The sequence below is a fragment of the Meleagris gallopavo genome, chromosome 17 (genome assembly GCF_905368555.1).
Source record: "Meleagris gallopavo chromosome 17, MGAL_WU_HG_1.1, whole genome shotgun sequence".
In the NCBI taxonomy this organism is placed as follows: Eukaryota; Metazoa; Chordata; class Aves; order Galliformes; family Phasianidae; genus Meleagris; species Meleagris gallopavo.
Window position 1 is genome coordinate 11,703,272 of NC_139420.1, and position 27,663 is coordinate 11,730,934.

General features: G+C 41.3%; 1 protein-coding gene across 4 annotated transcripts in view; it reads left to right on the plus strand.

Moving 5' to 3' along the window:
- The window catches only part of MED13L (mediator complex subunit 13L), a 176,037-nt gene that overhangs the window by 114,756 nt on the left and 33,618 nt on the right, over positions 1 to 27,663 (plus strand). For all 4 annotated transcript variants that reach the window (XM_085238711.1, XM_085238714.1, XM_085238713.1 and 1 more), the window contains 11 exons: positions 10,411 to 10,556; positions 11,820 to 12,014; positions 12,390 to 12,581; positions 17,132 to 17,294; positions 18,114 to 18,218; positions 21,116 to 21,844; positions 21,929 to 22,151; positions 23,115 to 23,220; positions 23,582 to 23,706; positions 24,699 to 24,798; positions 27,424 to 27,644. In XM_085238711.1, coding sequence (XP_085094837.1) covers positions 10,411 to 10,556; positions 11,820 to 12,014; positions 12,390 to 12,581; positions 17,132 to 17,294; positions 18,114 to 18,218; positions 21,116 to 21,844; positions 21,929 to 22,151; positions 23,115 to 23,220; positions 23,582 to 23,706; positions 24,699 to 24,798; positions 27,424 to 27,644 — 2,305 coding nt within the window. The remainder of the gene's footprint in view (positions 1 to 10,410; positions 10,557 to 11,819; positions 12,015 to 12,389; positions 12,582 to 17,131; positions 17,295 to 18,113; positions 18,219 to 21,115; positions 21,845 to 21,928; positions 22,152 to 23,114; positions 23,221 to 23,581; positions 23,707 to 24,698; positions 24,799 to 27,423; positions 27,645 to 27,663) is intronic.

A 27,663-nucleotide genomic window follows, 5' to 3' on the forward strand; every position in this document is an offset into this window, starting at 1 on the left:
GCCGGGCTGTGTGTGGGGAGCTCAGTGCCAGCTTTCCCCTGCTGGAAGAGCAGCAGCAGCCGGCGCTGGGAAGTGGGTGCATGGATTTCATAGCAGATGGCTTCATTGTTGGTTTTGTTTTTTGTGTGAATGTGGTGCAGAAGTGGTGATGCAGTTCATTTACTTCTGCTTCATACTGTTGAAGTGAGAAATCAGAAGTGTATTGGTCATTTTTAGATTTTAAGAATAAGATTTTTTTCCTGTTTTTGTTGTTGTTGTTTGTTTTGTGTTTTGTTTTATTTGTTTTTCTTTTTGTGTAGAGGGAACCAACTAGCCTTGTTTGATGTACTTTCTGTCAGTGAGACTGATAAATGTAATTTCATCTTCGGTGGCATTGATGACAACCAAGTACAGGCTCATGTCCCTTCTTTCCCTTCCAGTTTGCCATATTTGTTCAAGAATCCTGTCTGAATGACCTTAATCTAATATAATGCTACTTTGGATAATAGCGTTCAGCTTTCATGGGGGTGAGGGCAGGAAGGATGCATTAACCTACATTAGCAGGCAGCAAAACGAAGCATCTGCTCAGGAGCCTTGCTGCAAGGGGCAGCGGTGCCTGGTGCTGTTTGTGTTGTAACTCAGACATCAAAACGTGCTGCATTTCTGGGCTCTGCTGTCTTCACTGGGGGCAGAGCCTGCGTGCAAGTCTGGAGAGCGTATCTGTGACTGATTGAAAAAGTAATTTAAATTGAGATACAGCAAATTAATTGTAGCGTCTATTAGCTTGTAAAATACTATGGATTGATATTACTGTGCCAGCACTGCTTAAATTAGTCCAAAAGCAGTGACAAAGAAGAGAGCATGCTTTTTAGAAAATTAGTTTCCATTCTTATTGGGAACATTTGTCTTCTTTTATGAGATCTCAGATTTCATTATTTTGAGGCCTACTTTTAGGATTTCTGTATAACATTCTTATCTTGGAGGATATGGAAAACAGTCCATTTGCAGCTGGACACGTCCGTCTCTTGAAACACGCGCTGGAGTGGCAGAGCTTTCAGTCTGCTTCGCATCGCCCTCGTGCTGACAGCAAGCTGAGCATCACCTGCTGTTTGGGTGTTACTGCCCCATACACGGCGTGCGTTGTGCTGAGGTTTGTTTTGGAGTGGCTGACAGCTGGATTTGTTCTTTCTTTTTGTCCTCGTGGCCTGCTCTGAACAGCACTGTGCTGGCTGTTCCCACACTGAGAAATGTTTTCTTGGGTAGTGAAAAGCAGAGAACTGTTACTTGTATGAAGAAGGCCGTGTGTTGATACAAAAAATAACGTGGGATTTCAGTCTTTACATTCAAGGCCGGGATGGATGGGTCTGCGAGCAGCCTGGTCTGGTGGGAGGGGATTGGAGCTACCTGATCTTAAAGGTCCCTTCCAACCCCAACCATTCTGTGATTCTATGATAATTATACAGTACCCCCTAAAACGCATACAGTAGTGTTTATCTGCATCACAGTATTTTTTCCAATTACAGAGACATTGTGAGTGATCATTTTGTAACAAATTGCTGTTGAGATAAACATTGAACACCTGAAATTTGCAGCTTTCAAAGCAAACTTTGACAAAACCATTGAGATAGAATTTGAGTGATTTTTGGTGTATGTATACCAAGAATATACAGAATATATATATATATACGTACATACATACATACATATACGTATACATATATTTATATATATATATATATATAAAGCCCTTTTTCTTTTGGAAGATATTCTGTATTATCCCATATAATAAAAACTATTTCAGAAACGTGAATCTTGTGGAATAAAGAGCAAAATATGGTGGCAGATGTACGTGTGCCTTGGGGTGGGTCTGTGCAACAAGGACATGCTTAACAAAAAAGAGTAACGCAGGGCTTTACTCCCAGAGCAGCAGTAATACTGGTAGTCCTAGGCAGCGTGAGGCTGCTGTGGAGGTGTTGTGGAGCTTCTGTACTGCTGCTGGCAGCACCTTTGTGGGGGATGGAGGGCAGCCACCTCTTCTCAAGGTTTCAGCTTCCCTGTGGCTCTGGGACACCACAATGAATCCCGTTACAAACCTGCTGGTTGATGATTCTAATGCCACTCGCTTGCTGAGACCGAGTGATTGAGAGCTGCGTGATCTGCGATAAAATTAGCAAGGAAAGAGTAATTTAGGGAGATCCGGGCTTTCAACTTCGCAGCACTGAGCTGCTGAGAAAAGGTCGGTTTATGCCTTAGGCTGAAAAAGAATGGAGCAGTTGGTTGGCCGGTCTCCATCAGCATTAGTCAGGCTTGTTCTTGATTTTAGGTTATTAATACTCAGAAGGATGTTTTTCAGTCCTGGTCTGCAGAGCAGAACTGCTCATAACAATTCAGAGGTGATTTTATGCCCACTTTTATTGGATGAAATGCCAAGAGCACAGCACAGATTGCTTTTTTGAGTTAGGTGTAACCTAACATGTAGCTCAGCACCCTAGGACTGTGTGTCATTTTGGATATATGTGCTTGTCCAGCTGCAGTCCCACTATCTGGAGCAGTAGATCTGCTGTGGAAATGAATTTTCCAGTGGAATCTGTTTCATGCTCTGTCTCTAAATCCATTGAATCACGAGGGAGGTGGGGTGGTAATGAGACACATCAGAAGAATGATGGCAGCAGTGATTTTAGAAATTTTCAATGCAGTTTTTCCTGTTGTTCTTTGAGTGTGCTAGGGCAAAAAGACTGTGTCCTTTCTGACAACTCTCTGGTTAACATAGTTCATTTTGTAGCTATTAACAACTGTGCTTTTGTTTTCAAAATATCTGCTGAGAGTGGTACAGTTAAGAGCAAATTCCTGACATTGTTAAGGGCACACACATTTTTTCCTAAGGAAGTTTATAATTTCCAATGAAAATAAGCATCAACATGGATATCTCTTTAATCACCTTGGTGGCTTTTTTTTTCTTTTTCCTTACGATATTTTTGGATTTTGCTGTAAAGACTGTATTCTTTCCTGCAATAGAAGTGTTGGAAGAGTTGGAAGAGGCCCTTAAAGGTCATCTGGTCCAACCCCTCTGCAATGAACAGGGACACCTATGGCTCAATAGGTGCTCAGAGCCCCATCCAGCCTGACCTTGGGTGTCTCCAAGGACGGAGCATCCACTGCCCCTCTGAGCAACCTATGCCAGTACCTCATCACCTCAGTGCCAGACACTGAGCCACTGACCACCACTCCCTGGTTATGGTCTTAAAGCCAGTTTCTCATCCATTGAACAGTCCAGCTGTCAAATCTATATCTTTCCAATTTGGAGAGAAGGACGTTTTGGGGTACCGCATGAAAGGCTTTCTGAAATCCAGAGAGATTACATCCCTGGCTCTTCCCTTGTCCTTCCCTTGTCCACAGATGCAGTTACACCGTCATAAAAAGTGACAAAGTTGGTCACAATGAATTGGTATTCATAATGAACGTGATAACTAACAAGATCATTTTTTGATATTGCAATAGTAAATACTTGGAAATAGTGTTGGTTCTAAGTCGGCCCTATTCTGAACTGCAACACAAATAAAAACAAAATGCATTCAGTAGTCACCAGAGCCTAAAGCTTAAATGCAAAGTGGATTTAAGTTAAATATCAGTATTTAGCTATAGTGTAACTGTTTCTCTGACTTCTAACAGGTTGGTGTCTGTCAGCAGGTGCACTGACCTGCCTTCCCCTGCTGCCTGTCCTTGCCCCCTATCCCCATGGCACAAGAGCTCAATGTATTTATGCTGTTTCATCCTTCATTGGTGAAAAGGAGTAACTCTGCTACTTCGGTTGTGTGTGGCCCCAGTGCAGTGGGCTGGGCATGCTACTTAGAGAGGTTAAGCAATCCATTCATAATAAGTAAGCTAAATGATAAACTGTTTTAATGCATTGTTAAAAATTTGCTTATTTCTATATAAGTATAGTTTTAAGGGAGAACTACTGTGGCAGAACAAGTTCCTCTGTGTGGAATTTGTATGGCAAAAGCCTGGTGATTTTCTGTCCAAAAGGGTGAAAACTTCCCTCCTGAGCTGCTGTAGTGTGGCAGTACAGTGCTTATAGGGCGCAGAAGTGCTGCTCTGTGTGTAGCTCAGTCCATCCTTATTAAGGGCATTAAAAAAAAAAAAAAAAAGAATGGGACTGTCTTAATCTCTGACCTCATAACCAGCCAGCGTGGAGAGCACAGAGCAGTTTATGCTGTGTATAGAAAAGGTTATGTGCGTTGGACATGACCTTTCCTCCAGCAAAGACTTGAAGTACATCTTGTACGTAAAGACTGCAATGTAATTACTCCTCCAAGTGTTGGCTAATGGGATGTGCAGCAGTTCCCCCAACGTGGGCCAGCACTCGTACCGCCGTAGCCTTGTCGTGCTGCAGATTGATGTTGTCATTCAGAGAACAGATCCCCTGTGCTCCCCCCATGTTGTGGGAGGAGGGAGCAGGGGCTGGTGAGAGGATGAGGGTGAGAGTGAGCGGCGTGAGCCTTGCTGAGAGGTGCTGGTGACAACCGAAGAGGTGTTGAGATAGTGAATCTGTAATGCAAACATTAAATATATCTCAGGCATTAAAAAAAAAATAGCAACAGAACATGTGAGACAACATTATGATGTCTGAAGTCTGATCATGAGAAGGCCCGGGCAGTTCTGGGTATTGCAGTACTGTATGTTCCTCCTGCCTCCAGAGAGAAAGAGAGAGAGCAGCTGCTGGAGCAGCATGACCCAATCTGCAAGTGGGCCTCCTGCAAAGACTAAGAACTCTTTGCAATATGAAGACTTGTGACTGTGGGCAGAAGCAGCTAAAACAGCTACAGACATGTTCATTGTTTTCCCTGTGTATCCAGAGTTCTCTCAATGTCAGTTTCCCTTCTTCCAGGAGAGCACAAGACACGCTGTGGGCTGCAGCTGGGCAGCACTCAAGGCCATGGCACGCAGCAGCTGTGTGAGTCCTGCCTGCTGCAGAGCCCTGTGCTGCCAGCCGCTCACTGGGAGCTGCTGCATCCAAAAACTCTGCTTGTCTCATGGCTAGGAGTGCTTTCTGTTCTGGTTTGATTGTGGTTTTTGCAAAAAAAAAAAAAAAAAAAACCTGGTGCTAATTATACCACGTTTCTTAAATGTTTGCATGTTGCAAACTACTCACGCTGTACTTCCCAATAACATACTCGATCTTATTTCAGATGGGCAACATCCACAGTCCAGCTGGTAGGCAGAGTATGTCATGGGTTGTTGGTGAGCACAAGGAGTGCCATGTGCATGCTCTGCCTCACACTGGAGCAGCCAGGCAGCAGTCCCAAGCACTGGCCCACAGTCAGCCAACCCTGATAGCAGCAGAAGGGGTTCTTGGGCAGCCCCAGCCCTAGGGCTGTGGTCAGCCCATCCGTGTGGGTAACATTAGCTTTCTGCTGCTCTTTGGTGGGTGTTGCAGGCTGTGGAGTGTCGGGGTGCTGCCATCTCCTGCCCATACCACCCCTGTAACCCACCAAGAGCTGTCCTACAGCACGAGCAGATCCAAAGCAACCAGTGCCTTTGTGTTCTCCCTGCTGTGCATATTGGTGCAGGGTATGTACATGCCATCCTTTTTTTATAGTCCTCTTCAAGCAAGTGATTAGTCTCATTGTGATGGCATGTTTTCCTAACGTGTGGGGCTTATTGCTGTATCTTTCCAAGATCAGACTTTATTACGTGATTTTAAGGGGTACTGGAAAAGCAATAGAGATTATTCTTCATAAAATTAATTATACGCAGACAGTGGTTTTAATAATGGCTTACAAATGAAAGAAGAGAACCAGGAGGTTACTGGCAGTGTGGAAGGAGCTCGAGCTCGGTGTGCTGGTGGCTATTGTAGGAAGGGAAAGTTTTAAGTGTACTCCAAGAAAGCAAAAGCATACCAAAGTCTGAGGTTACATTTATGATGATGGACAACAATTTCAAGAACTGTACTGGTAACAAGAGGATTTTGGAACAAGTAATACGTGCAGTCTTAATTTAGAGTGAGAGAGATAATAACATTTGTCAGAGTGCTTGGTCTGTTCCTCATGTACATGTTCCCATTTGGTACGTGCATTCAGAACTCAGTTATAAAATGCAATTCTTTAGCATTTTCTTCCCTTAGATCTAGAGATTAATTGTGTGGAAATAAGCTCTCCTAAAGTTTGAATGCAGACCAGCTGAGCTTTCATTGGATATTTATATAAACCTACAATATAGAGGAGGAGCAAGACAATAAATCCGTCAGATGTTCTTTCTGTGCCAGCATTGTGTAGTTTAAACCTGGTTGTGTTTTCATAGTCCTTGTCTGATTTTTATACGTACATAAATTTAACTTCATGTATTTCCCTTTAAGTCCTTTATAGTAACCTAGGGATTGCTGCTCAGAAAGATTATGGGAGGTCCTAAATATTACATGAACAAGCAACTCGGTTACCTTTCTGGCTATCTCCAAGGTTATTTAAGGTAATGAAGGCCCAGGGGAAAAAATCTGAAAGACGGTTGTTGTCAGTTGTGGTGATGCGGTGCCAGATTGAAGGTCTGATTCATGCAAATGCTCCTTATTGAAAGGATTTTCTGTGTTATGCATCTTGTTTCCTTTGTATGACAAACTGAGGAAAAAAAACACAGAAGAGCTGATAACACTGAGGAGAAGAGCGCAGACATTTGCTTGTGTTACACAAGATTATATGGCATCGCTGTTTCTCTTTGGGGCTTTTGCTTATCAACTTCCTTGCTCTTAAATGTTAGAAACTAAACACAGGAACAGGTTCGAAGCACAATTAAGTGAATTGACGTGGAATAACTGTCACTGTGGAACTGGAGTGTGGTATTTTTTCCTTGTATTTCTATTAATAGAAGCCTCCTATTTAACTGATTATTTTAATTTTAGCAGGTCTGTCCCTCAGTAAATATAATAGAAATAGTCCTTAAAGTGTATGCTAAAGAATTTGCTGGCTCAAGGCTGCAGTGCTCAGTGTTTTTAGAGGTTGGTCTGAATGCAGCTCTAGCTGGAAGTAACGCCAAGCACCCATTTGGGAATGGCACACATTAACCGTGCAGGCTGTCAGACAGCTGGAAGGGAGGGAGAAGTTTCTGCAGGGAGACCACAGAGCCTGCATAGGATAACACAGGCACTATTGGCATTCCTTTAAGGTGTGTTTGTTACAAAGGTAGAATAAAAAACATAGGTCTTATGGAAACCTGTATTGAAATTTTGTGATGCAGGACTACAACAATGACTGCTGTCTCTGGAGGCACTGACTGTGCCTGAGCACAGCCAGCAGGAATTGCAGCTCACACCCTCAGTGGTGGTTGGCTGAATGCATCCTGCCAAGGTGTGCGAAGCTCATGGGTAGTCACTAAGCATTTTGACTTCACACTGTGCCCAGGGCTTAAATAAGTTTAAATACTTGCAATTGTGTGGTTTTTTTTAATCCATCAGACGCTTAAGTTGTTGTCAGCTTTCTGTTTTGGACCCTGTGCTGGGGGATCAGGGCCTCGGGCAGGCTGCTCACATAGCCACAGCTTGGAGGCCATCCCTTCATCCTTTCATCTGGGCAGCAGCACAGGCTCACAAGCAGTTCTAAAGCTGGTCATCGTCCTTCTGTCATCATTAATTCACGCAAAGAACATGTTTGGTGCAGCAGTTCAGGTTTCATAGCACGTCTGTGACTGCTTGCTGTGAGCTGGCACCATGTGGGGCCCAGCAGGCTTTGTGGAGCAGGAACCGCTGGGAAGCCATCTCATGTGCCTCTGGTGGTTTCTGATGCTCGGAGTGTCAGGGAGATAAGAAAGAGAATGTGCAGGAATGAGTAAGTTCAAAAATCTGTTGAGATAGTAGAGTGGGTTTTCAAAAGCCTCTTGGCTTTGGGTTTTGAACAGAGTTGAGATAGATTTAAATAAAATATAGAATATCTATCTGAACATTGTGCTGCCCGGTGTCAGGAGCAGTCTGATCTGCATCTCACGTTCAGCCACTCCTCCGTGCCTCTGCCAGCTCTGTGAGAACTGAGGCTCTGTCACAGGCACAGGGCATTGGAACACAGTGCTGTAAGGCCCCGCTGAGCTCCGGAGCCACTCGTGCAGCTCTGATGTGTAATGCATCTGAGGGGCTGCTCCCGAAGGCTGTGTGTAGCTCAGTGAGCTTTGTGTGAATCCTGCTCAGCGACGTCTCGCATCTGCAGCAGGAGTGATTTCTGCAGCTTGGCATTTGAGGAATTGTGTGAGACGCGCTGAAGCCAGGAATGGCACTGGCTGGAGCGCGCGTTCCTGACTGGAGGACATCACAGTGCTCTGATGCTGTTTGCTTGAAATAAAATTTGTATTTGTTACTAAAGTAAGTGTTTTACTCAGAGTCTGCCATAAGCTTACTGGGAATGTAGGAAGTCCCCAGGCCTTGATCATTGTTACTTTTGGTCCTGAAAGCTGAGCTTAAAGCCTTGACACCGAGGGAGCACAGCATCCCATAACTGTGCGTTGTCCTGCAGCCCAGGGGCAGGAAGGCTGGGGGGCACAGGAAGGCACGGAGCATGAGGACATCAGTGTGCTGAGGGGCTGGTGATCGTCCTGCACTGGTCAACTACTTAATGCTGGTCATGGTCATTGCAATTATTTTTGGGTCATATTTTCAGGAAATTAAAGTGGACTTAATACTCTTTATTTATTTTCCCTTTTGATTTTCTAAACGTAATGATTAATTTTGGTGTTAGCTGATCTCTGTGGGAAAAGTCACTGGGATGCAAAAACTTCCCTGCAAAAACAAACTTCTTTTGTTTTTTAAACTCTTGATGTTGTCTCTCTCTTATTCTGACAGCATTTGTGGTTAGCTGTGAATTTTGTGTAGGACTGCATGTGATTTGTTCACACCAGACCACTTGAAAGGGTCCTGTGTCTTTTCCCTCTGTTCTATGGAAGGCAGGCAGGACTGTTGCAGTCCAGTACTGCAGGAAGCTTGCAGAATCGGGAGGATTTCTGTGTAATATCCTAAAGACAGGAGCAGAAAATGACGACTTAAACAGCTTTGCTCTCTCCTTTAGAGAGGCTGACGTGCTGCACACAGATTTCTCTGCTGGGATTATCCCCGCTTGATCTTAGACCAGATTTCTCATCCTTTTTTTTATTTATTAGAGTCTTCTTTATATTTGTCCTATGTCAAGGAAGTAAAGGATTTTGATTAAATAGCTGATCGTTCTTTGTTTGTGTCATGGATGCTCACAATCCGTTCTCATTTCTGTTTTTCCTTTTACGTGGGGCAAGATGGACAGAAACACCTGTAGCCATTCTGTTCCTCACCTGCCGCTTGCCGTGTAAATTAACGAGCAATTTACTTCTACAACATTGATGACAGAGCTCAACGACCTGAAATTTCTTTCCCTTGTGAAAATGAAAATCTAATAAAACCTTTCATTTCACAGTGTTAATTGGTTGCTACAAAGTAGTTCTAAGGACAGAATGATAGCGCCCATCTGTAATATAAGTAACCTTTTCTCTGGATTTTCTTAGCTGACCATTTTCTGTTTCTGTGGCAGTGTTGGAGGCTCAAGTTAAGGGCAATATCTTGTTCTACATGACGCGTGGAATCATTCAGAGATTTAGTGAGATTAATACAGCTTCCTGTCCTAGACCATCGGTGCCTTTGTTTAAACATAACTGGCAGTAGTTGAGCACGTGGTTGTCTTAAACACTCCAGTGGAATTGCTGCTGTTGGCTGTGAATCTTTCTGGTGAGGGTAGTTAATGCAGGCTGCATCATGGCCGGCCCAGTGCCAAGGCCAGCAGCAACTCACACGCTGTGTGCAGCTCTGTGCTGGGCTGAAGAGTCACTGCCTAATTGCCTCTTCAGCTTTGGCAAATTTTAGGTGATTAAAATGATACATAAAAAACGTGAAACGTGTTTTATTTTTTTGTGACTTTGTGGCAAGGGTTAACAGTGATGGGAGGTTGTTTTATAAATAGAATGAAGTCAAAAGTTTTAAATACCATCCACTTCAATTTAAGTGCATTAGTCAGTGGCAAAACCACAGTTCATCTTAAACCATTGTCAGCTTCTTGTAATATTCATGTGCTCTTATTTTCTCTCCAGTAGGGTCTCACAAGGTGTTGATCAGGCACCTTTCCTGTTCCTTTCCTAGTTGGTGAATGCTGAATGTTACTGAACGCTCTTCATCTCTTGAGCTCCAGATAATCCCTTTTGTTTGTAGAGATCTAACTAACTGAAACAAATCTTTGAGATGGGTGCCAGCCCTACTAAATAGTTGTTTAGCAACGGGTGCTGCTGTTGTACCTGGTCATCAGTCAGGTGATGAACCTGTAGTCGGTGGCCACAAGTGACAAGAGTGTATTTTAGCTTCTTAAGGCTATGAAATCACTAACACCTATAAGTTCTCTAACGTTAATAAATTCCTTCCTCTTTTGTCTCCCCCATCTCCAGTGAGCATTTGTCGTGTGCCTTCACATTCTTTCTTCATGGGGAAAGCAATGTGTGCACCAGTGTGGAGATTGCTCAGCACCAGCCAATCTACCTGATCAATGAGGAGCATATCCATATGGCCCAGTCCTCTCCATCGCCGTTCCAAGGTAAGGGAGGTGGGAATGTGCTCCATTTAAATCTCACTCCTGCGTGGGAGGAAGGAACCTCCTCCTGGTGATGTTATCTTCAGAGATGAATTAAAATAAGTAACTCTTCCAACAGCTCCGTTTCTATTCAGGAAAGTAGGAACATAAAGGAAAATGTTGATAGGACCTCAAAACTATAGCTAGACATAAACGTTGTGCAAGTTTTCTAGAGCTTTCTGTTTATGAGCGTTATCTCTGAAAGTACGCATGTGTAGCAATTTATTTTTTTTAAAGGTGAACTACATGTTATTTTAAAAAATGAATGTACTTCTTCTTGAGTGGTGTCTGCATCAGTGACTTCAAACCTGTAACTCAGATAGTAAAGCTATACAAATATTAAGTAGGGTTGAAAATGCACCAGAAAGAATGAAATGTTGAAGCATCTGTGGCTATGTATTTGCCCATGTAAGCAATTCGAATTGTAGAATCATGGAATCAGGGTTTTACAGAATTAAGTGAAAGCTGCTAAAATGATGCAATTGCAGTGCAATGCTCTACCTCTAAAATTTAGAGTATTTCAGTCATTGAGTCATTATAGACTGAAATTATGATTTCAAAGTAATTAAAGCAAGAGATCTTTATAAAATTAAGCACTGAAATGAAGCAACACCCAGAGACTAGAAAATGAGTGTTTGAAGAAACTTGGTTGAAAAATATTTCACTACAAGATACGAAGTTTTGACAGAACATAGACTCTTAGACCACTTAAGATTTCATTCCAGCAAACTAAGTTCCTTGCTGTCTTAAATCAAATGTAACTAAAAGCAAAATGAAGTTCAAATGGAAGTACTTCTGTTGAGCAACTCGTTATCCTTATTTGTCACAACTGTAGTCTTCTTCGAGTTCTCTATCCTTTTTAACACTGAGAAAGCCTTAGTACCACGTGTTACTGGTAAAAGTATTGTTAAATGTCTGTCTTCCATGTATGGTCATCCCTTTACCAGTGAGTGTTGTTCCAGAACACTTAGATAAATTTGTTATAGATATTATTAATCTAAACTGCGACAAGGTCTGTTTTTAGCTCAGTAAGGATAGCCTTACAAGAAGCTAGTGCAGTGTATTGAAGCCTTAAATTCCCACCCTTGTCTGATTTTCTAGTGGTTTTTCCTTGAAGACAGATCCTTAAATCAGCATGCAAATGGAATAGTGAGCCAAGTTAGGCAGAGAATGGCTGACAGGTAATTGAAATGTATGTATGCAAGCACTGTTATTCTTATTTTGCAGTTTTGGTCAGTCCTTATGGTTTGAATGGTACACTCACGGGTCAGTCATATAAGATGTCAGACCCAGCAACTCGTAAGCTGATGGAGGAATGGCAGTATTTTTACCCTATGGTGCTGAAGAAAAAAGAAGGGATGAAAGAGGAAGAAGAGCTGGGATATGACAACGATTTCCCTGTGGCAGTTGAAGTCATTGTTGGTAAGTTTCAGTATTCTGCCTGAAGCATTATTTTCTTCCTCATGCTTTAAAAAAAAATCTAATTAATCAGAAACAGCTATTATAATTTTCCTATCTTCTCTTGTAGCTCTCTTGACGCTGGAACATCTGACTAGTTATCTTGCCTCAAGCTTCTTTACTCCCTCTATCCCATATGCTATTATTCACATTATCAAGCTCCTGTTTCATCCCTTACTGGTTATATAGGGTTGAATGTTTATTAGTATGTAAAATTCCTTAGCTCTTTGTATTTCAGACAAGTTTTGCCTAATTGACATTGAAAACGAGTGGAAGCGGCTAGGGCTGCTGAATATTATATGTTATGGTTAAGACTTTTGTTTTTCCGTTTCGTTATAGGTGGTGTAAGGATGGTGTATCCTTCAGCCTTTGTTCTCATCTCCCAGAGTGACATCCCCATGTCACAGAACGCTGCCAGTGCTGGAGGCCATATCAATGTGGGGCAGCAGGGGCTTGGAAGCGTGAAAGATCCTTCTAGTACCTGTGGAATGCCTCTCACTCCACCCACTTCTCCAGAGCAGGCTGTTATGGGTAAGCAGTGACCCTAAAAGCCTAGAGTTGCTATTTCATCTTTGCGTGTGCAAAGATAAATGTGTGAACAGTAGCAGATTAAAGACAGGAAATAGACTGAGACTTAAGAGAAAGCTTTTTCCGTAGGTCTGTGATACATGACAACTGATCTTCTAAACCCTTCTGAAGAGGACACACTTTTAAATGAAACTTTGTGAATTCTGTCCAGCTTTACTTTCTGTGCAGTATTGCAAATACATGGCAGACTAGATTATGCCACTATTATAGGTGGATTTTGTGTATGGTTCTGAAGTGGTGTTTTTTTTGCATTGGGATGAGAGTGTTGATTTACTCTTGTACAAGGGTATAGTGAACATACAGCAGTACGTAGTTGTTTTTGTACAAAGCTAGAAATACTGCATTTAACTAATTAGTCATGTTTGTATAATAATAATATGCAAATATGAGCTACTCTTTTTACCTGCCACCATTGGGTTTTAGTTAGGGGCCATTCAAAAGAAGTGGATATGTCTCCAGACTTGGTGATGAGGAGCTGGCCTCTCAAACGAGGGCTGACATGAGCTTCCTTGCTCTGCGCCCAGCACACAGGGTGCTGCGCAGTGCCTGCTGCTCCACTACCTCTTCTATCTGCATAGAATGTGCCCTGCTGTGTGACTGGATCCATGGAGGTTCTTATCTCAGAAGTCATCTTCATGCTTGATAGATGGGAAACAAGATCATAGAATCACAGAATGGCCTGGGTTCAAAAGGCCCACAATGCTCACCCAGTTCCAACCCCTGCTGTGTGCAGGTCACCAACCAGCAGCCCAGGCTGCCCAGAGCCACATCCAGCCTGGCCTTGAATGCCTGCAGGGATGGGGCATCCACAGCCTCCTTGGGCAACCTGTTCCAGTGCCTCACCACCCTCTGTGTGAAAAACTTCCTCCTAATATCCAACCTAAACCTCCCCTGTCTCAGTTTGAAACCATTCCCCTTGTCCTATCACCATCCACCCTCACAGACAGCCGTTCCCCCTCCTGTTTATATGCTCCCTTCAAATATTGGAAGGCCATGATGAGATCCTCAGTATCTCACCTCTTCAGCAACAAATGGGTGTATTGGGTTGCTCCTCAGAAATTAAATGTATATATACTGCCTGTTGTCATCTAGAATATGAATGAGACCTTAGCACTGTTGGAGGGGTTTTACTGTAACTAATTGTGAATCGCAGTTTCAGATGAGGATGGTGGAACAGAGGAGTCTTAGCCATAGAGGAGAGAAATGCATTTTTGCGTGCGGGCGTCTAAGATGGTAAAGGGAGGAAAAAAGTGAATTATCAGATACAGCAAAAAGAACTCAGTGAATATTGTTCAAAAAAGCACTTTGAAGGCATGTGAAAAATTGCCATTGTATTTTTAAAATTTTCAGATCCCTTTTAAACTTGTATAATATCACAAGGGAATTCTGTTTTACAGTGTTCATAACTATTAAAGTCTAAAAAAAATGTTAATATTGTTCAATCTGGCAGCCACAATTTCTGTTTGATCTCTGCTGTTGTTTAAGAGAGCAGTATGAAACTGGTGCTTCCCCAGAGAATAATGAAAGGATTCCATTATTTTGTATCATTTACCATTTTAAAAGATCTTGACAAACTGGAGAAATGAATCAGAAAAACATGTCATGCTGTGCAGAACTGGTAAATGGGTACATAAACTGGGTTAATCTGAAGCATGTGAATAATCCTTCAGTTCTGCTCCATGCTGGTAAAAATCATGGGTGTAGTTCCACATCCAGTTCTGAGCACTGTTATTAAGCAAAGATGTGGACAAATTGAATGGAGTCCAGAAAAGTGCAGTGTAAATGATGATAGATTTTTGCAAACAGGGCCCACAGGGAAAGATGGAAAGAATTGAGGCGTTTTAGTCTAGAGAAGAGAAATCTGAAGGAGAGACAGTCTAACAGTCTTCAGAGACATAAAAGAAGAAAAGTAATAATCTTTCCTCTGCAACCAGTATGTAATGAATCTAAACTAGAGCGAAGCAAATCTAGGTTAAACATTGGGAAAAAACTTTCTCTGAGTGAAGATAATGAAGTGTTAGAATAATTGGCTGGTGGGAAGCTACCATTGGCAGAGAGGTGGGTGGCTTGGTTTTTCTTTTTTTTCCTTTCCTTCTCTCTCTCTTTCTCTCTCCTTCTTTCCTCCCTTCCTCCCTTCCTTCCTCCTTTACCTCACTCCTTTCCTTCCTTCCTCCCTCCGCCCCTCCCTCCCTCTCTCTCTCTGTCTCTCTCTCTCTCTCGGAGTGGGCTAGTCAAATATTTTGTCTGAAATAAGATTGCAGTTAATCAGGGACAAAGGAGGGGATGGGCTTCATGATCTCTTCAGATCTCTTCCAGCCACACTTTCTGTGGTTGTCTCTAATGTATGTAAAGAAACAATTTTCCACTGGAACTATAGAATGGGATTTTTTCAGGTGTAGAATTTGGGAAGAAAATAGTTAATGCACTGAAAGGCAATGTCAAAGCTCTGGTTGGCCCTTGGTTATCCTGCCTTACCTCCAATTCTTCATTCTCCATCACTTCTTTCACGTTGGCGGTTATGTCCATCCTGCTATTAGCTTATGGAATGTGTACGTGTGTGCATTATGTTTGTTTACTTACACACATCTTCCTCTGAAAAGGAGCACATGTGATAATTCCTGAAGTTTTGATCTGATTTTTATGGTTTTTATTACCAAGAATTGAATTCACAAGCAGTTTTGAACATTTGAAAGCCAGTTACAGTTACAGATCGTTAGTCACTGACCTCAGTATGTGTAGGAATATACTTTTGATTGCCTCTTTTTTGTTGAAATTCTATGTGAAAAGAGAAGGAAAGTTCTAGGTGGAGAAAGTAACTGTAAGTGTGAAGAATGGAAGAAGATACGGGGTTAGGCAGCTTGTGTGCAATTGTAGAAGCTTGGTTTTGAACGTCACTTAATAGAAGTCAGCAGAACTGCCTTGTTGGATGTAGAATGTATGGCAGTGAATACTTCCAGTGTTTCATTCTTAAGGCTTTCTAAACTGTGTCAGGCAGAAGGACAGAGTGTTCAGTACACTGATTTGACCTTGTTAAGATGCAGCATATCCTTACTTTTCCATCCAGAGCGCAGCAGTGCTCAGCGACTGAGCCAAATGAGCCTAAAGCTCCCTCTGCTGTTCCAGGTTCTGCTTTTAAAGATGACTTGGATTTCAGTTAATCTGAACAAAACCCTACTGCGTAGTAGAAAAAGAAACATCTTCTTATACAACAGCTGATGAGGTTTCTGTCTCACAGACAGAAAGAAGTGCAGAGTGTAAATAGGAATTTCAGATTAATGTGTTGAGTAATATTTTCATTTCTATGAAATATGATGCTAATCACACAGAATCGCAGGATGGCCAGGATTGGAAGGGACCTCAAGGATCATGAATCTCCAACCCCTGCCACACACAGGGCCACCAACTTCCACATTTGATACCAGCCCAGGCTGCCCAGGGCCCCATCCAGCCTGGCCTTGAACACCTCCAGGGATGGACGGGGCATCCACAGCCTCTCTGGGCAGCTGTTCCAGCACCTCACCACTCTCTCTGTAAAGAACTTCCCCCTGACATCCAACCTCAATCTTCCCTCCCTCAACTTCCAATCATTTCCCCTTGTCCTGCTGTTATCTACCCTTTCCAAGACCTGACTTCCCTCTTGTCTGTAGGCTCCCTTTAGGTACTGCAGGCTGCACTAAGGTCACCCCACAGCCTTCTCTTCTCCAGGCTGAACAAGCCCAGCTCCCTCAGCCTGTCTTTGTAGTGGAGGTGCTGGAGCCCCTGATCATCTTTGTGGCTCCTCTGGACCCTCTCCAACAGCTCTTTGTCCTTCTTGTACTGGGGGCTTGTACTGCAGACCTGGACGCAGTGCTGCAGATGGGGACTTACAAGAGCAAAGTAGAGGGGGACGATCAGCTCCCTGCCCCTGCTGGCCACCCCTCTGCTGATGGAGCCCAGGATCCCATTTGCTTTCTGGGCTGCAAGAGCACACTGCTGGCTCATGTTCAGTTTTTCATTTATCAAGACCCCCAGGTCCTTCCCTGCCAGGCTGCTCTCAAGGACTTTCCTTCCAGTCTGTATGGATGCCTAGGATTCCTTGTTCCCAAGTGCAAAACCTTGCACTTTGCTGTCTTGAACCTCATTAGATTCACCCAGGCCCACGTTTCAAGTCTGTTGAAGTCCCTCTGGATGGCATCCCTTCCTTCCACCATGTCAACTGCACCACTCAGCTTGGTGTCATCAGCAAACTTGCTGAGGGTGCACTCGATTTTGTCGTACACGGTACAGCTAAGAACCTCACATGTTATGTTAATTGTATGTATGAACAATCAGCTGTTAAACTGGTCTGTAATAGTGTACATTTAAACTGTAAGACTTCACTGAAGCAAGTTTTGATTTTGGTAATTCAGTTCAGGTGTAACGTAAAGAAGTCATATTCTTTCATTATCATTGAGGTTTTGAGTATAAAAAATGATTCGTGCTTTCAAATAACAGCTGCTTAATTTGTCTTGTAGGAGAAAGTGGATGCTCTCAGAGCAGTATCAGCCATTCAGCTGTACAGGAGGGAACAGTTAGTGTACACAGTCCAAAGAAATCAAGCAAGATAACTCCAAAATTTCACAATCGTATGGTTCACCGTGTCTGGAAGGAATGCATTCTCAACAGGTCACAGTCCAAGTAAGGCAGCAGTTGTTATTAATACCATACAATACATAGTTAAAATAATAATTTTGCCTTAGGTATTATTCCTGATAGAATTATTTTTGCCACTATTCAAAGCTAATATTGCAATGCAGCATTATCAAAAAAAATTTGTTACTGTGTTCAGCAGAAAACTGTTTAACACTATTCAGGTTGCGTTTGCAGTCATGTATCTTAACTGTGTCAGACTCTGAGGTTAAAAATCTATACAAGGTGCCTCTAGCGAGGTGTTTTCAGATTCAGAGACTGCAGTTTCTAGTTCCACTTGTAGTTACTAGACTGAAAGTTGGGTGACTGAAGAACCAAGAGGGTGTATTTGATATTTAGAATTCCAAGAGTAATATTTAAGAAACTGGACTAAAATTCCTAGTGTTAAGGATATGGGTTGTTTTTAGCATTGCAGGTCTTTATTACTTAAATTTTTACTTTATTACTTAAAATACATTCATGGCACGAGATGCCTTGAAATCCTTATTTTTTTATTGTTTCCATGCAGTTTCATATCTGAATATGTCAGATGAATTTTCAGATTCAATCTAAATGGCTTGAATCTTATTTTCTGTTCTCAAATGCCAGACAAACATCTATCTGATGTGGAGCTGGTACCATCCTCCCATAAAAGTTTTTAGACATATTAGAAGGAAATACTGTTAAAAAAAGAATTATATTTCAAAGGGGAAGTAGTAGAAAGAAATTTTATTTGAGACTAACAGATGTGAATTTACACATGCTTGTTTATTTAAGGTTTTGTTTTACACAGAGTAATAATTACTAAAGCAATTGTTCATTCCTTAGGAGGAGTCAGATTACAACTGCAAATCTGGAAGAGGAAGTTCCTAACAATACTGTTTCTTGGGATTTTGTGGATCCAGTCCAAAGAGTCAGTTGTTCTTGTTCCAGGTGAGCTTCAAAGACAGGAAGCGTTTCTCATGCTGAAAGAGCACTGTTCAGTTAGATAGAGGTACCCTTTAAGAAGTGAGTTATGTTTTAGCTGAGAAAAGAGGAAACTCTAAAACTGCACATCAATCACATTCAGGTGATTAAAAGCATCTCTTATCATTGTCTACTTGTCGCAGGCAACTTAAGTGGAAAAATGATCCCAGCTTAGAGATCGAGGTCTAGAATCACTCAAACATTTCTCATTTGTAATCAACCCATCCTTCAGGCTTTTCAGAGATGTGAGCTTCAAAGCTCCAAAATTTGGAGTGCTAAAATTATAATGAAGAGGAGCAGAAACTCAGATGGCAACTTATGCAGAGTTGGCTCAGAATTAGTAAACATTTGTTACAGATCAGTGAATGAGTTTGTGTCTTGCCTGAGTTTCAGTGCATCCTGATTTGAGGAACTCCTTTGGAGAAAGATGAAAAATTTCCCAAAGAATCACTTTCTCTCTGTATACCCCCAGTCAGTCTGCCATGACTCACCAGACACCAAAAAGGCACCAAGACAATGGAGCAGCTTTGCAGCACGGTCACTGCTGTGAATGGATGAAAAAGAAATCACAGCACAGTAAAGGAGCACTTCAGAAGTTTATTCAATTATCTGTCATTTTTGAATACTGGAAGTTCTTATGCTACTCACACAGGAGAGGCAAACAGCAGCACCACTTCTACTAAATGCTTCATAGAATTGTCAGAGGTGATGTTCTGTGCCCGAGATGGCCAGAAAACCAGCTTCTGGTAGAACATTCCTGTGAAACAGTTTCTACTGAAATTCCTAAATCCTGAGGTCACCATCTATTTATTAGACTTGTAAAAATGTTTATATGACCTAATGAAGTTATTTTTAAGTATTCAGAGATGTAAATGACATTCATGTGCTCAAATAGAAACACTGCCATGCTAACCCAGCCCCTGTGGTATCATGCTTGGGTTTATTTCTGTTTTTTTTTTTTTTTGCTTTTTTTTTGTTTGCTTTTTTGTTTTGTTTTAATACTACAAGAGGGGGTTTTGCCAGAATTTATAGTCAAGAGCTGATGATATGGCTGAAATGATTCTCCACTCTTTTGGCTGATGGAGACATAGCTGATTTTCTTTTTTCCTTTTCTTTCAAAAGTGAGGCAAGCTTGAGAATAATGCTATAGTTAATGATAACAGTTGTCTAACCAAATTCTGAAATATTTGACCTGTCACAGTAGTCTGTGCAGGGCTTTCTGTGCAGATTTGGCCACACAGAATATTTGGGAATATAGCACTCCATAGATCACTGGGAGGTTGTTGTTCAGAAAATGAGAAAGCCTGATTGCGTCCCTGTGCCTTGTGCTTGACTTCTTACAAACTAGTTTCTTATTCGTGTGTTTGGAAGAAGAGACGAAGGAATACAAAGAGTTTGTGTGTCACACGGGAGGCAGAGTTGAGTCTGTGCAGCCTGTGCTGTCTGAAGTGAAAATGTTGGTCCTCTGCAGCCTTACTCTTACTCTGATTATTTGTTGGCTGTTGTATACTCAGGAATGTGGAACAAATGAATGTTTTGTCAGGATGCCAAGTGTTCTGTATAGAAAACTGAAGTCAAGCCTTGCCTGGAAATCTTAGGGAACCAATAGTGGAAAAAGGAGATCTGAATCTGTAGAGAGGTTGAGCTGCATTTGCAATTTCAAGCAGTTTCAAACAACAATAAATGTGTGCCATGCGACTTCTGTGTAGGTGAAGAAGCTGGACAGATACTGTCATATCAGTATAATTGCCTTAGTCATCACTGTGCCCGTTGTGAGCACGGCATAAATGTGAGTAAAAATGTGAAGATCTCATATATGGGGTTCTTTGATACTCAGCATCAAATTCAGTCTTCTATAGACCCAAGCTTCTGTCTTGGAAAACAGACTGTCTGGTGTCAGTCAAGTTCTGTAGTCATGTTGGTGTGGTGAATGATGGAGAACGAGTGCACTGAGATGTTGTAAGCCCATGCAGGCACACCTGCAGTTACTAGGGCATTAGGTCCACGTGGATGCTGTGCTAAGGATGATTTGTGGTGGCAAAGAACTTGTAATACTTCCTGATAACACCAATAAAACAAATACAAATAAAGCCAGGACAACACCACGCAGTGTGAGATGGTTACAGGAACAAGATGCAGTACAAGTAGTTGTATTTGTACCTGTGACAGCTGCTCTGCAAAACTTGGATGTTTTCCTAACTAAGTCAGAGAAGCAGAATTAGTTTTCCTCCGTCCAGTAGTCCATTTTATTTCAGATAAGATAGTTTATCTCAACATTGTAATAAGTTTTCATGTTAGTGGATTTCTGGTTTTGAAAGCTTTCAAATATTTATTCATACATCAAATCTTAGTTGCTTGTTTTTGGACTAGTTATGCCACTTTTTTTCTCTTTTTTCTTTTTAACCTTGTCTGGAGGAAACTGACACGAAAGCATTTTGCTGTATTTTGCCTCAGTGAACATAACCAAACCAATTCAGATCTGTATTTTGGGAGCATACAAGAGTAGTGGTTCAGTTCCCCAGCAGTCATTTCACTTGAAAGGCTGTACTTCTTCAGGGTAATGAAAACAACAGTAGGCTGATTTATTTTATTTTGTTACATTAACTTCCATATAAGCAGTGTTAAGCTTTATATAAATATTAGATCTCGTTTGCTTTGAATTCTGTTTTTTGGGGACTCCCATTCTCCATTTTGTAGGTCAGACATACTGCAGCCATGTTGGGCACTGCCTAGTGCAGAGCATGTGGCATTTCCAGAATCTCTTAAAAGACCAACAATAGACATAAGATTTCTTTGGGATTCTTTCCATTAGAGCAGATAATAGGATGAACCATGCAGTGACTTGCTTTTGCCTCTGTTTTCAGGCACAAGGTTTTCAAACAGCGTTGTGCTGCTGGTTCCGGCCGCCCCCCAATGATAAATCAACCAGGATTCAGTGTGGGAACATCATCATCTTCATCGTTGCCACCTCCTGCCTCTTCAAAGCACAAAGCAACAGAAAGACAGGACAAGGGAGAGAAACTGCAAAAAAGGCCCATGATGCCCTTTCACCATCGGCCCTCTGTGACTGAAGAGCTGTGCGTGGAGCAGGACACATCAGGGCAGAAACTGGGATTAGCAGGAATGGAACCCTCTTTAGAAGTCCCAAATTCCAGAAAATACGAGAAGCCGCTATCTATACCTGCTAGAAATCCAAGCAAGCAAATTAATATGAATCCTATGGATTCACCCCATTCCCCTTCTTCCCCTCTGCCTCCCACACTTAGCCCCCAGCCGAGAGGTCAGGAAGCAGAGAATCTGGACCCGCCTTCTGTACCTGTAAACCCAGCACTCTATGGCAGTGGGCTGGAGCTTCAGCCGTTGCCCAGCTTAGATGAGAGGACAGTTCTTGTTGGACAGAGGTTACCTCTGATGGCAGAGGTTAGTGAAACAGCATTATATTGTGGGATAATTCAGAACAATGAGTCACTAGATATGTGGAGGACCTATAGTGTCCCATCAAGTGATGATCCAGAATTCAGGCCACCAGGTCTTCCATGTGAGAGAGATGATGTCAAGATGGAAGTGAACTCAGAAAGTACTGCAGTGAAAAGGTAGCTGTTATTTTTGTCTGCTGTAAAAGATACGCATGTTTTGTTTTGTGATGGATTTGTTTACTTGCTTATTTTTGCTTTCAGGCTCTTAGCACAACCTAATAAACGGTTTAAGATTTTGGAAGAACAGAAACCAGTGCAGACACTGAGCTACCTTGACCCCTTGCCTCTAATACAACAACCAGGAGAAGGTTTAGGAGATGCTAGTGATCCTTACACTTTTGAAGATGGTGATATAAAGTACAGCTTCACTGGCAATAAAAAATGCAAACTTGTGGCTGAAAAAGATCTGCTGAAAAAGAACAAGGTAACATGGAAATCCAAAGTCTTTATAATTAATGTTCTTATTGGGATGATGATAACATAGCACAGTGTTTGTCGTGCAGCTCTCAGGAGGACAGAGCCATTGCACAGCTCAAACTTAAAGGAGTTATGCATTTCTTTCCTGTACAGGTGCACAGGAAAGAAAGTTCATTTAAGTACGGTATTTTTGAACCTCTATTTGCTGCCATCCCTCTGAACCTTTTTCTGTATGAAAACTGCTGCTGCAGGGAACGCATCCTCTTTGTATAATATATTCAACTTGACCAACGGTGTGTTCCAGATTTAAGGCAAGAAGTAAAATACTTCAAGCCTTATATTCACTTGTAGAGACAAAAAGATTTGCTGGGCATTTTTCTTTCTTTCTTCAGCTTGACATATAACCTCACTGCAAAGCTTAGATCTCTTCAGCCCAAATCCATCCTTCTTCCCTTGTCCAAAATTAGTTTAGCTTTTTATTTTGTGATGGGGATGTAGTAGCAGTTTGAACGTTTCCTGACAGGTCATCTTCCAAAACAACTTGATCACTATTCACTGGCCATCACTTGCCCCATAAACATGGTATTTCTTACATATCTTATCCATTATGGAGCTGTTTCATTCTCAGACTATGCACTCATTTGTACTTGTAGGTAGTGACCATGCTTAACATTCTAGAAGATCTATTTTCTAGAGAAATTGAGGTAGCTAAATACCTGCCTGTTGAAGTTAACTGATGTGTATGGAGTCCTTTGTACATCATAATCATTACTACGTCATGTTTTTCCTGATATGCAGATAAACAGCAGACCAGTGTGTTCTCTTCCCTTCTTAAAACGTTCTGTGCTTCATAAAATATTGAATTGAGAGCTCTGAGTTTAGCTTGACATAGGAAAACCAATAGTACAACATTTGTTCTTACATAGCTTAAATTAACATCCATTAAAAAAATCTCTGCATTTTCGTATAGTCAGAAGATGGAATTGGAACCAAGGAAATCCCCACAACAGGTCATTCTACACCAGTTCCTGATGGAAAAGATGCCATGTCTATTTTCAGTTCTGCTCCTAAGGCTGGTGAGTAAAAGCACTCTGTAAAACAAAAATACTCAAAGGCACACCATTAAATTTCAAAGGAGAAGATCATACACTGAATGCTTTACTATAGCATGAGAGTTACGAACGGCTTCTGATACGGAGCTTGATTCCAGTTATCCTTTTTATAACAATATAATAATTTTTAGAATAATAATGCTCAACCATAACTACATTTGTAGCTATTCCCAATTGACTCTTTGTCACTGCTTAAAACTTGCTGCGAGGCTATTTGTGGGCTACGTCGTAGAAAAGGGTCATCAGTGATTCTTGGTTCTTTATTTAGAGTGAGATTTAAAATTTGCTCCTGTTTTTCACTGATTATTTCCTCTCTTCCTGATAGATACCCGGCAGGACAATGCTGCAGGCCGCGTAGGCTCTGGTAGCCTCACACAGGTGACAGATCTCGCACCATCACTCCATGATCTAGATAACATCTTTGATAACTCAGATGAAGATGAGCTTGGTGTAAGTCTTTGTTTGACTGAGTGTTCCGCAGACTTAAATCCTGACAAAAGGAAAAATAAAACAGCAGAAGGGTGCTGCAGTCCTAGCGTGGAGCAATTGCCCCTGAAAGATAGGACAAACTGTTTCCAGGCAGGCAAGCTTGTTTTGTTGTGTTTTTTTTTAACCAGGAAGAATTGAAAGCAAGCGGAGGAATCCTTTAAGGAGATTCTATAAGGAAGATAAATGGTTGTGTACAGTTTGGGAATATTAGAAGATCTCTTAGGTAACATCAAAGCTTGTCTCATCTGATGGTTTTTCAGTCACTTGGGGAACCAGTATACTCTGAGGAAAATGCAGCTAACTTGCTGTCATAGTCATGCAGGGACAAGCTGTAAGATTGCTTCCTGAGGTAAAGCAGTGTAGTTGCCTCTTAACTGTATTAAGTCTAATCTAGTGTCTTCAGTTTTTGTCAGTATTTTGTGTTTCTTAGAGCTGTGGAAAAGATCCTAGTTTCATTATCCGATGATTTGTTCTTTTACCTTGTTTGAGAATGTGCCCAAATCAAAATAAATTCAACTTTGTGTAAGTAACTCTTGGAAGCATGTTCCTTTCTATGCCTGTAAGCAGCTTATGCTTTGCAAAGAGGAAGGAAATTAGCAAATACAAAAGGAAATCAGGAAATACAGAGGGAAAAGCAGATTTACATCAATTACCAGAAAAAAGTAATCAGGATTCTTTGTAAGCTTAATCTAATATGGGCATGATGTTACGAAGCGGGATCCTAAATGGACTGATGGTAGATAACATGGCTTAAGCCTCTAACGTCTGGTTTTGGCACTACTTTCCAAGTACACCAGTTTATTTACACTTCTTCCTGTTCTGCGGTTTCACAGAAACTGCACTTAAGGTGTTTTTTGTTAAATCTCATTCAGAGAGTTTTTGGTTCTTAACAGCTTTTGATTTCTACTATTTCGTATGGTTTTCAGTATGGTATGTAATTATTCTGCTTTTAGGCTGTATCGCCAGCTCTTCGGTCATCAAAAATGCCTGCGGTGGGATCTGAGGAGCGCCCAGTGGGGAAGGATGGTAGAACAGCAGTACCTTACCCACCAAGTAAGCAGCAGCAACTGATTACCACTTTTTTGACAGTTAAAATCTCCTGGTTAGCTACCATGCTGCCTTTTTGGTAGAAGGTTTGCAGTGTCACTTACTCAGAACTCAAAGCCAGTGTGCTTATTTTGTTCTGTGATTGCTAGATGCTAACAGTAAAATAGGGTAGGAGTATTTTAATGAAAACACTGGATGGTAATACAGACATACATTTTTAATGTGCCTACAGAGATTTGAGATGCTCTGCTTCTGACAGTGTTGTTTTACAGTACAAACACAGAAGGGAGCTGTTAAAAATCTCCATTTAGAAACTACCCTTGTATTCTCAAACCAATATTTAATCTCCTTTATTCATTTTCAGCAGTACCTCATCTTTTAGCATAAATCATTCCTTATACAATTATTCAGAATGTAAGGTGTGCCGTGCAACATGTGGTATGCATTTGATGTAGAATGAATTCAGACTAAAATCACCTTCAGGATTTAATTTAGGTGTGGAGGAACCTGGAATACAGTAGAAATACTGGCTTCTAACTGAAGACACATTGTAAACCTCTTGGGGATGTTAGTGGTAGAAATGATGCTTGTGCAGGTGTTACATACATATCACAAACCAGGGTAAATGCAGGGAATGCAGAAATAGAACTGTATACTAAAAAGTACTATGCAAATTAAAACAATAGGGCTCTTTTGTAAGGACTGTGCCAACAGCTTTTGAAAACTATAGCTTTTACTCTCTTGAGATGTATGGGTTTTCTTGCATTATTTACGTAGGTAGCATTTCTCCTGAGGTTTTTATATATGTAAGTGTTTGCATGTGTGGAAAGAGGAAGATGAGAGTTTCTGGTGTGATACCAACCAGTCAGATAATGAATTACGGATTACTTAGCAGGAAGAAGGAAGAATGCTTGATTATTGTGGCCTCTACAAGCAGAAATCAAATCTCTCTGCAAATCATTCCTTAATGCTTTCTCATTAACTTTATCTGGTAATGAGAACAAATTGAGGGGAAAAAAAAAACAACGGTGTGAAGGAGATGAGTCAGAATTTTATGCACCCATAAAAGCTGTACTGATTTACTCAAATGTACAAGTCTGGGGTATACAGAGATTGGATTTTGACAGGTTTAGTTGATCCATAGCTTTTTAAAATATGCAAAGCTTTTTCAAGCATGACACATATGAAAATGAATAATGATAGTTAGCCTGTTGCTGTAGGGTTTGGGAATTTTTTGTAATTAAACTTTTTTATGACTCTGCACTGCAGAATTCTGCTAACTGGGGCTCAAATATGAGTGAAACATATACTACAGAGCTGCATGAAATAAGTTACATACTGTTCTGTAGCTCTCTCCCCTCGACACCAGCTGTCCAGGCACAGCAGTATCTACAGGGAAATGAGATGTGTTGTACACCATAATAAAGTCCTACCGACTACATTGTGTTTTAATCCTTTTTCCTGTCCCATTTCTCTGCTTCCTGAAGCACACTTCTCTTTGAGAAAGAGGCAACACTTCACCCAAGTGGCATCCTGAAGATTGTACTTCGTGCTAGCATTGGATGGAAAATTTTTTTTTCCATTCCACTGAAGCTGTTTTCAACATTTACTAATCCTTTATCAGGACAACACTAAGTTGTTTTCAAGTCTTCATTCACAGTAAGACTGAGAAAGAAAAAAGAAACTGAGTAGGAATAAGCCATTGCCAATTAATTTGCTCTGCTGCTCCAGGCTGTGGAACAGTTGGGTTCAGCATTCACTGCTGTTTCCATCAAAACTCTATTTCTGGGGGCACTTCACCCATTCAAACTGTTCCACTTTGTCTGAAGAATTAAATAGGAGTCTGGCTGTCTCATCTCTTTGCACAAAAGAACAAAATTAAGATTTTTTGGTTCTGTTAAGAGCGGAGACAGGACATGTGGTTGGAGCATCCTACAAAAACACTCTGTTTGCTCTTGGTGTATGTACTCATATACTCCATCTAATTTTAATTTCATCGCTTTATTTGTTATTTCCAGTTACTTTTTCAGACTATGTTTCACTGGTTTTGATTTCCACAATTGAGTATTTTCCAGACAGAAATGTTTGTGTTAGCAACGGTAGCCTATCTTTTTTGTCAGGAGTTATGTTGCTATGGACCAAATGAGACTGCAGTGACTGTATGTCAGTGGAAAAACACAGCTAAGTGCATGCTTATTCCAAAAGACTCTGCTTTGAGATTCAGTATCAGCCCTAAAGGGAGAAGAAACTATTCTGTCTCCTTAGTAGCAGTTCTTGGGGTGAACTTTCCATTCACATCACTTAATCTTTTCTGTTAAGAATATATATATATATATATGTGGTTTTTTTGTTAAAAAACCTGTGTTTAAAGTTGTGTGTCTACCAATTTGCTGTTTCTGCTGAACATCAAGTTTGTAAAGCATCCCTAGGAATTTTTGGAATGTATCCCTAGGGTTTAACTTCTAAGCCTAGAGTTATATAGGTGTCAGAACTGTACTAAGTCTATAGAATCTTTACTAGGTTTTAACCTACAGAACAAGAGCTGGTAATGAGTAACCACTTCTGTTTTATTGGGCTTTCTTGAGAGTTGGTATTGTAATGATTAACGGTGCGCTTTTTCATCATATTTAGCTGTGGCAGATCTCCAAAGGATGTTCCCAACACCACCTTCTTTAGAACAACACCCTGCCTTCTCCCCAGTAATGAGTTATAAAGATGGAATAAGTTCAGAGACGGTAACCACCTTGGGAATGATGGAAAGTCCCATGGTCAGCATGGTCCCAACACAGCTTGCTGAGTTCAAAATGGAGGTGGAAGATGGATTAGGTAGCCCTAAACCTGAAGAAATTAAGGTAACATACCACACATGGG